The 10630-nt window shown below is 37.2% G+C and overlaps 1 protein-coding gene across 2 annotated transcripts in view; it reads left to right on the top strand.

Moving 5' to 3' along the window:
- SV2B (synaptic vesicle glycoprotein 2B) overlaps positions 1 to 10630 on the top strand; it is an 84113-nt gene that overhangs the window by 44930 nt on the left and 28553 nt on the right. For both annotated transcript variants that reach the window (XM_008589173.1, XM_008589174.1), the window contains exon 8: positions 2434 to 2598. In XM_008589173.1, coding sequence (XP_008587395.1) covers positions 2434 to 2598 — 165 coding nt within the window. The remainder of the gene's footprint in view (positions 1 to 2433; positions 2599 to 10630) is intronic.

Consider the following 10630-nt stretch of genomic DNA (forward strand, 5'->3'; position numbering starts at 1 on the left):
TTGTTAACTCACTCTGTTAGATTTTCTTCATTTTTAAAAATTCTTTTTTCCTTTTTTTTGCACACCTTGGTTACCTCAAAAAGACTATCCTCAAGATAAGAAATTCTTTCTTCTGTTTCCTCTAGCTTGCTGCTTAAGCTCTCAGTTGTGTTTTTTATTTCATTGAATGAATCTTTCAGTTCTATGAGTTCCACTACATTCTTTTTAAAGTTATTAATCTCTGTACATTTCCTCCTTCATATCCTGGATTTTTTCTCATTTCATTATGTTGTCTGAGACTTCTCCTATCTCATTGAGTTTCTGTAAGATTGTTGCTAGGAATTCCTTTTCAGTCATTTCAAGGGTTTTCTGTTTATAGGGTCTAGTATTTGAGAATTAGTGTATTTTTTTAGTGGTGTCATATTTTCTTAGGTTTTCATATTTCTAGAATCTCTGTGTTTATGTCTCATCATCTGGTAGAGCAGATGCTTCTTCTACTATTTTGGAGTTGACTTTGAGGAGAGAGTTTTCTTCTTATTTTTTTGGTCTCCACCAGTGACTCTCCTTGTGTCAATGTAGTCAAGTGGGTGGCAGGCCACTTGTATGGTGGCTGTGGCTGCTACTGTGGTGGCAAACCACCCTTGCAGTGGCAGTGTCTGTGGCAGTGGCTGTGGTGGATCACCTGCATGGAAGTGGTGTTTTTGGCATGCTCCTGCCTTCTGCTGGGCAGTGGGGGCTCCCTACAGCTTCTGTCTAGGACCCTGTGCATGCTTCTGCCTTCTGCTGGACAGTGTCTGATGATCTCTTTGATTATGAGAGCAACATGGGGAGACCTAATGTCTTCCAGTACCTATTCATGGAGGTCTGACCTTTAGACCCAAGCAGGTAAAGGTATACACTTGTTCAATCTGAAGTGGGGAAGAACATTTCAGAAGCCAAATATGGCAGAGACTAGGATTCAATTCACTGATAATTTATATGTTTTACTTATATTTATTTGTGTTTAATTTCGTTTTGTTGAATAGGTGATGCATTTCAAATGTTGAAACAACAGAGAAATCTCGCATCTATCCCTTCTCCTTCCATCCACTCCCTTCTGCTTCGTATACATAATCATCTTTTATTTTCCTATTTATCATTTGGTGATTCCTTTTGCAAATGTAAGCAAATAATTATATATACATTCCTATTTCTTTCTCCTTCCTTATTCAAAGAAACACATTGTTTTGCATCTACTTTTCATTCAGTGGTATATTCTGGTGATCTTTCTGTACTGGTAAATTAAGATTTTCCTCATTCTCCTTAACAGTGGCATAGTACATCTGCAAACACCTTACAGTACAGTAGCACACTTTATTCAAGCAGGGTCTTGGCAAGTTTCCAGACTTTTGCTATTGCAAACAGTGCTACAATGAGTGACTGTTTGTAGGCCTTCTTGTATTTGGGCTGGTTTATCAGTGGAGTAAATCCCTAGAAGTGGAATTGAGAAATAAAAGGGGGTAAATCCATCACTAATATTTTTAGGCATTGACAAATTCTCATCCATATGGTATTGTATAAGTTTACTCTTTTTCCAGCAATCTCTGCGAGTGCCTGTTTACCTACAGTTTCACTAACAAAGTGTTTAGCAAATCTCAGGGTTTTGACAATCTGGTAGGTGAGAATGTTAACTGTGTGGTTTTAATTGTATTTTTCTTATTATAAGCAGGATTGAGCACTTTTTATATGCGTAACATCCATTTTTTTGAGCTGGTTGGTTATCTTGAGTTTTTCAGGTATAAGGTCATATCATCTGCTATAGAGATAGTTTTACTTCTTGCTTTGTGATTTTACATTCCTACATTCTTTTTCTTATCTAACTGAGATGGCTAAGACCTTCAATATAGTGTTAGGTAGTTGTGATAATGGGCATCCTTGACTTGTTCCTAATGTTAGTGGAAATATCTTTAGTGTTTTACTATTCATTACAAGTTTGGCTTTTGAGCTGAGATGTGTATTTTCTTCTGTGTCAGAGAGGTGTCCATCAATCCCTAATCTATTTTTCTTAATCAGAAGTGAAAGTTTTTTAAAAATCAAATGTAGGGCCGTCCCGTGGCTCACTCGGGAGAGTGTGATGCTGATAGCACCAGGGCCGCGGGTTCGGATCTCACATAGGGATGGCTGGTTTGCTCACTGGCTGAGCGTGGTGCTGACACCACCAAGTCAAGGGTTAAGATCCCCTTATCGGTCATCTTTAAAAAAAAAAAAATCAAATGTATTTTCAGTATCTATGGAGACAGCCACGATTTTTTCCCGTAAATCTATTAATATGATGAGTTATATTAGATTTTCTAATAATGAGCCAAATTAATACATTTAAAATGAGTTTGATCTACATCAAGTCAGGAATGCAGACTCTGATCGTGAAAGAATTAGTCACGTTGTTGCTCGAACATTCTGTCTTCTCTACCACAGTTTCTATGGACTGACAGTTTGGTTCCCTGATATGATCCGGTATTTCCAAGATGAAGAATACAAGTCTAAGATGAAGGTGTTTCTCGGTGAGCACGTGTATGGTGCCACAATCAACTTCACGATGGAAAACCAGATTCACCAACATGGGAAGCTTGTGAATGATAAGTAAGTGAGTGACGACGGGTTTCCTCAGATAGGGTGACAGTCCTGGGACTGTCCTTGGGAAAGAGCCATTGGAAAGATAAGAATTAAATACGGAGGGAACGAGCTCCAAGATTGTTGTAGTCATCACAACTGATCACGGCTGCCAGAGACATACTAGTTTCCTGGTAGCTGTGTCTGTATCGTGCCGGCTCCCAGTCACTCCTCACCTCCTGGCTATAGCTAATTCATCCAAAGATGGAGACATTTGGCTGAGGACGGTCAGTCTGGCTATCTTTGCCGAGAACTTGATCTTTTAATGGAAATCAGCAGAAAGCTGTGTTACATTTATGGTGCCTGTCTAGTCAAAGGGCCGAGACCTGTCCCTGCTGAGGTCCCCAACCAATCTATTGCCTGGTGGTTGAGCTTTTCCTTCGTTTCTGGAAGCCTCTCCCTGCCAAGGTGAATGTGGCACTACCTTTTGTAATTCTTTCACCTAATATTTCCTATGAGGGTCGATCAATATGATCCATGGCCAGCCAGGAGTGTTATTGTCTTTTGGGGAAAAAAGAACCAGTGGAGTATTAGAAAAGTCCTGCCCACATGTTTGTGGGGCTGCTTCCTCAATCCATGCTACTCCTCCTCTTTCTAGTTCCAGGGCAAATGAGATGGACAGTCCTGCCTGGTGGGCTTTACGAATGCCTCTTTGAGGCTGCCCTCTAAAACCCTCAAAATGGGTCGGGGCAGGACGCTAGCTATACCTACCCCAGGCCGCACTATACACTAAGCTGAGCATTTACACAGCTGTTCTTTCCCTTCTTTAATTGTACTCAGCAAATTCACTGGGTTGTGAATCATAGGTAAGTGAGTGACCATGGGCTGCGTGGTGGCACCAGAAATATCTTGGCTCAGATAATGTCAACATTTACTGCCCCACCTCAATACAAAATTAACACCATGAATTCTCACCTCCAGTGAATGTTCTGTGTGTCTGATGTCACCGTAAAGTCCCTGCCCATATTGACTGCTAGCCACTTTGGAAAGGGATGTATGGCTGAGTGAAGTCCAGGGAGGATACCTCCTGCAATCTAGTCCATATTGCTCTCACAAGCCAGACTTTAGCAAAGGTTCACTGTTATTTAGGGTGAAATAGTTAAGTAAAAGGGCGAATATTATTTTTGTAAATATGAGACCTTTGGGGAGGAAGGTTTGTGATCACGTACCATTGGACATGAAGTTCAAATTTTCAGATGGTTTTTTGAAATGCCGAAGCTCATTCACAGACATCTTCATACCCATATGCCCATACATCCACACATCCTCTGCACAGACAGTTCAGAGCCACTATGATCTGCTGACAGTGGCCGCTCCAGGGATGCCAGCTCCAATTTGAGTGATGGTAGAGGTCAGTTCCCCCAAGATGTTTCACTCTCTCGGCTCTTTAATATAAGTCAGGAGATCTTGTGCTGGCATTGCCAAGGAGGAGATGTTGCTTTATTTGAACTCTTTGGAAATGTTGAAGACTAAGGGAAATTATGGATGACTCTGTGTCACCCATGATACGACACAATTCCCTGCAGAGGTGGATTCAGTAAAGGAGACCTCATTTATGATGTTCTCAGTATTCAGTGATATGCTGTTATGATATGAGTAATAATAGTGTTAGTGGTGACAATGACAATAATGCCAACGTTATTAAACACTTCTACGTGCCAGCTGCCTTACACAGATTATCTCACTTAATCCTCACAGCAACTCCAGGCAACAAGGAGTATGCTTTCTATTTTACAGGTGGGGAAACAGACTAGAGAGGTTGAGTAACTTGCTCAAGATCGCACAGCTAATACAAATAGAAACGTCTGTCTCCCAGCTCAGGCATTTGGACTCTAGACCCTAAGCTTTTGATGACTGCAAATATTGTCTCTGAGAAACTCTCCATTCCCACAGAGGCTTTGCTTTATATGGTGTTTTCTGCATTAGCAAGTTAACTGCAACACCAGAGTCCTTGTGATTTACAACAGGCAGGTTCTGGAGTTCTAAGACTTAGCTATGCAGAAAGTGGGGACTTTTGGTCCACGCTGTCATTTTAACTTTTCTCGGCATCCCCAAGTTCTCAGCAAACTGCTGGGTGGGAGTGAGGAAGAAATAAGGGCTGATGAAGCCGGTGGTCTCATTCTGCAGACCCAGGACCACTGGGGACCTCAGTTATTTCCAAGGTCTAAGAATGCATAGGATTGACTGGGAGAGGATGTAAAAATTCTTCACATGGATGTTCTACTGTGTTTTTATTTTTCAAATGTATGTAGATGTTTTCATGTGATTATTAAGATATAAATTCATTCAAGAATTGTAATGAGTTACTTGTAACTTTTGTCATATATGTGCTTCTTAACCAATGGATACTAAAAGTTCAACCACTATCACTCGAAGCCCATAGTTTCTTTCTCCAGAAAATTTTGAACGAAAGGGATATTTTTCTACTTGGACTGATTAGGAACCTTTGAAACTGAGCTAAGGGCGCCACGACCCTGGTTTCTTTTCTTGAGTTACGCTGCCATCTGCTGGTCATGAGCTGAAAAACTTATTTTTGAAAACCCAAGCCTTTCTGGAGGGTTACACCAAGGGTAAACTGATGTTCTTAAGCTTCCTTGAGGGCATTTCTCCTTTTCATGCCAGTATTTCCCCTTTGATTTTATCCACACTTTGCTGTTTTATTGACTATCACACATGGAGAAAAAAATCACTTTTATGTAAATACGGCTTCAGACGTCACCCACAGATTTGTTAATAAAGGAACTCATATTGAAACCTCATCCTTCTTTGAAACCAATCCGTTTGGTTTCAAGAAGAAACAAAAGTGCTCAGTTTAGTTTTGGCTGCTCCCAGGATCATCTGCATCATCTACAGCCTCCGGGTGCATCTTATGGGATAGGGTGGGTCTGGGTTCCCAGTCAACTTTTGCTTCAGGACTTGTGAGTTTTTGGAAAGCACAAGAATGTCAAAAGAATAAGTTCATGTTTTAAATCCTGAGCCAAAACGTCAGGCCAGGCTTCTTTTGCGTCAACTTTTGCTTCAGGACTTGTGAGTTTTTGGAAAGCACAAGAATGTCAAAAGAATAAGTCCATGTTTTAAATCCTGAGCCAAAACGTCAGGCCAGGCTTCTTTTGCTGCTAATTAAAAAGAGGATACATTTTCCTCCCAGAGTATGTATTATCTAATTAATTAATTAATTAACTCACCCTGTCCTCCTGGGAAGAAATTTCTGCTTGGCGGGTCTTACTTCTGTGAAGGTTAGGATGGGCAAAGGGGATTATCTGACTTAAGCCTTCTTGGACATCAGGGAGATGTGCCTGAGTCCTGTCTGTGTGAGGTTACGACCCAGGAAGTAATGTCGTAATCCTGGGGTTTCCTAGCAGCTGAAAGGGAGTTGACGCTGGGACCTACTCAGGGTGGAACCTCAGGTGGGAACCGTTCACACAGATGATTTGCTAGTGAAGAATAGGAGAAAAGCTCTCTTGAGTTCTTATTAAAGGTCAGGGGTGAATGAAAACTATTGAGAATGAATGAAAACGAGGTTTAGCAGATTTAGCTCTAACATGAGGTGTGAAGTACACTAGGGGCAGGGAGGGTGGAGAGAGAGCTCAAGAAACCAAAGGCACAATTGGAAAAGAGGAGGCTGGTTTCACACATGGCACTGAAATGTTACCCGCACTGTTAAGGTTCCTTTTACTGGGGCGTAAATAAGAACTTCAGCAGTGAAGGTCCTTGAAGAAGTTAGTGGTGGGCAAAGTAAATGCACCTTCTGGACTTTAGGTCTTCGAAAGTGGCAGAGCTGGGTTCCAGCCGTGTTTGGTCAGTAACCTGCAGAGGCATCCTGGGCATGTCTCTGACCTGTCTAAAGCTCGGATTCCACACCTGAAAGTGATGATATTGACATGGAATGCGTATCATCTTGCAGAGCTAGTAAAACTCTCAGTCAAATTTTGTAGTTAAATACAGGTCCTGCATAGCTCTCATTGAGCGTCTTCCTGGATATTTTATTTGGCCACTGAAAATGGGATTGCTTTTCTCCTCTCAGACAATCACACATTATCGCAAATAAATAGGAATCCTACTGATTTTTGGATGTTTGTTTTGTATTTAATTGAGCTGTATTATTAGTTTTAACAGTTTTTCTCTTGTTCTTATGTAATCCTATCATCTGCAAATAATGGGTGCTTTGTCTTCTTTCTTCTTTTTCCTTGTGAAGTATTTTAAATATGCAGAGAATAGAGAATAATACAAACAACCCTATTCAGAGCACCTCGCTTTATAAAATCATAGGCTGTGCTACATTTACTCCAGGTTTTGAAGTGGATTAAACATCACGTACCGTGTTACCCTTCTTGATGCTTTTCCTCTCCCTCTCCAGAGGTGATAATTATTACTGTCATACGTTTAGTTTGTGACGTTCATGCACATTTTACACTTTTCCCATATATTTATGTATCTATAAACACTGTAGTCTTTTGCATGTTTCAAATTTTAGATAGACACCATACTATGTTATTTAGGTAGATATATAATTATTATAGTATAAATTCTGCAACTTGTTTTTGTAGAAAATTATGATTTCAAGAATTCTCTGTATTGGTTAACATAGCTACATAACTCAATTTAATTTAATTAATTTCATTATATATATATTCCATAATGTATTCATCTGTTCCCCTTTTGATGGAGATTTAAATAGCTGACAATTTTTTCCTATTATAAATAATGTGCAAAGAATGTCCTAATGAAAGAATTTTTCTAGTCTATCTACCTAGAAGTGGAACCGCTGGGTGGAAAGGTGTGAGCATTGTTCTCCAAAGGGGTTGCATTAATTTGCACTTTCAGTAGCAGTATATAATCTATATTTAGCTTATACAGCTCTTGTTTAGCTTTGTCATCAAGGTTATATCCTCTTTTTTCCTTTCTCTAAAACAAATTCTGTAAGATAAGGGTTGTTGATTCCTTAAAGGCTTGGTGAAACTAGCCACTATAACCATCTGAAGTTGCCGTCTATTGAGACAATAGATTTTGATTACCAAGTCATTTTTTCAATGGTATTAATATATTCAGGTAAGCTAGTTCTTCTTTTGAAAAATTATTTTTTAAAGTTTTAAAATTTATTGGCATAAAAGTATTCACAGTGTTCTCGTATGATATTTAAAATCGTTATTAGATCTGTAATTATAAATTCTGCCTTTTCAGAACTAGTACCATCTATTTGTGTTTTTTTGTCTTATTTTACAGTCTTCCTAGAGTTTTGCATATTTTAGCAGTCTTTCCAAAGGATCAGTAATGCTCTTTACTATTTCTTTCTTTAGATTTACTTTTTTCTTTGCTCGTTTTTTAGTTTTTCTATCATATTTCTTGATTTTTAAAAAGTGAATAAATCTAAGTGCATACATTTCCCTCTTGCTTCTGCTTTACTGAATCATATAACTTTTAATATTTACTAGTATGTATTTTATAATTTCTATTAATATTTACTGTTCATCTCACAAGTTATTTAGAAATGCATTTTAAGTGTCAAAATGATGTTAATTATTGATTATTTATATACATTTGTGTTATTGCCAGATAATGCAGTCTTTATATTTATTCTTAGAAATCTAAATGTGTTAGGACTTCCTTTTTTAAAAAGCTCTGTTGTTAAGTGCATACACATTCATAATTACATATAATTGGTAAATTAAAGCCTTTATCATTGTGTAATATTCTTCTTAATCCCTGGTTATATTCTTGTGCTAAGTTTACTTTATTTGATATTATTTGAATTCCAGCATTCTTCTGATCAGTGTTTGCATAGTATTATTTTTTCTTTTACTTTTTTTGATTTTAATCTATGTATATCTTTAGTTAAGTGGGTTTCTTTGTATTTGCGTATAGTGAGATTACTCCCCTCCATCTGACTCTATCTTTAAATTGGTGTGTTGAGAGCATTTATATTTATTGTAATTATTAATATGGTTGGACTAAAATCCCTCATCATTCTGGCTGTTTTCTATTTGTTTCATCTGTTTTTATTCTTTTTTTTTTTCTTTTGTCTACCCTCTTTTAGATTAATTATTTTTATAATTTCATTTTACCTTCACTATCGGATTATTATATATGCCACTTTAAAAAAAAATTCAGTGGTTGCCTTAGAACTAACAACATGCATCTTAACTTAATCACAGTCTACCCTTGAATAATATTAATTACTTCACTTGTAGTGTAAGAGCATACAAAGGAACACTCATTTCCTCCCTCTCCTGTTTTGTGCTATGATTGTTGTACATTTTACTTTTACATATACTGTACAAATACAATATATTGCTACTACTTTTACTTTAGGCAGTCAATGACTTTTTAGAGTGATTAAAAATAAGGAAAAAATGTCTTTTATAAGTACCTTTAACTTAACCTTTTCTAGAGACCTTCATTTCTTTATGAAGATCCAAGTTTCAAATGTAAATAGGTGTTATATTCCTTATGCCTGAGGAACTTTCTTTACTATTTCTTGTAGTGCAATTATGGTGGCAATACATTTTCTCAGTGTTTGTCTGAAAGGTATTTGTTTCTCCATTTTTTGAAGGATATTCTTGCTCGATATAGGATTCTGCATTGGCAGGTCTTTTTGGTTTAGAAACTTGAAGATTTTACCCCATTGTCTTTCGGGTTGTGGACATTATGATAAGTCTGCTATAGCCTTATCTTTGCTTTTCTGCATGTACTGTGATTTTTTTTCTCTTGCTTTGTTAAGATTTTCCCTTTGTATTTGGTATTCACCTATTTGAATATCATCTGTTTAGGTCTCTTCTTCTTCCTCCTCCTCCTTCTTCTGTATTTACTTTACTTGAGGTTTTGTGAGTTTCTTAGACTTTTTGTTTGGTATGTTTCATTACTTTAGGAAAGTTCTTTGCCATTATCTCTTCAAATATTTCTTCTGCCAAATTTTGCCTTTCTTTTCTTTCTTGAATTCTAATTGCTCCTATGTTAGATTGTTTGATGTTTTCCCACAGCTCTTAGACACTCCTTTCTGTCCCACTCCCACCCCTCCCTTATTTTTCTCTTCGCATTTCAGTTTCGGTAATGTCTCTTGAGTTATCTAAAATTTTAGTAATTCTTTCTTTTGCTATGATGAGTCTACTGATGAGTCTATAAATGATATTCTTAATATGTTACTGCATTATGATTTTTTAAAAAAAATTCTAGCATTTCTGCCTGACTGTTATAATTTGCATCTCTGTGCTGAATTTCTCCAACTGTTCATGCATGTTATCCACCTTTTCCTTTAAGTCTTTAATATATTAATAATAATTATATTAAACTTCCTGCTTGGTAGTTCCAGTATTTATGTCATGTCTGAGTCTTGTTTTTAACTTACTATGTCTTGACATCATGTTGTTTTATTCTTGCTTCTTTGTGTGTCTTGTAATTTTGGGTTGCATGTCAGTTATCTTGTATAGGACAGTAGAGACTAAGAAATGGGTACACCTCCTCCTTTGCATTGAGTCAATCTAGTCAGCAGTTGAGCTTGGTTTGGATTTTGTTATTGTTATGGTTGCCTAAGAAATTTGTTGGAACTTCCTTTTTTATTGAAATATAATTTATATACAGTAAAACTCACCCTTTTAAGTGTACAATTCTGTGAGTTTTGACAAATGCATACAGTCGTTAACCAACACCACAAGCAAGGGACAGAATATCTCCATTACTTCCCAAACTTCCTCATTCATTTTGTAGTCGGTCCTTTCCCCACTCTCAGCCCTTGGCAACCAGTGATCTTTATGGAACATAAATGGAATCGTACTATATGAAGACTTTTGAACTTGCTTCTTTTACTTAGCATCATGCATTTGGGATTTACTGATGTTATTGCATGCTTAGCAGTTTGTTTATTTTTATTGTAGAGTAGTAGTCCATGACATGAATGCTCTACTGCATTTTGTTTATTCATGTACCAGTTAAAGTATTTTGAATTGTTTCCAAATTTTGGCCTGGTTAGTGTTTTTTTTTTTTTTTTTTTTTTTTTTTTTTTTTTTTT

Source organism: Galeopterus variegatus, unplaced genomic scaffold (genome assembly GCF_000696425.1).
Source record: "Galeopterus variegatus unplaced genomic scaffold, G_variegatus-3.0.2 Scaffold5277, whole genome shotgun sequence".
NCBI classification, from domain to species: domain Eukaryota; kingdom Metazoa; phylum Chordata; class Mammalia; order Dermoptera; family Cynocephalidae; genus Galeopterus; species Galeopterus variegatus.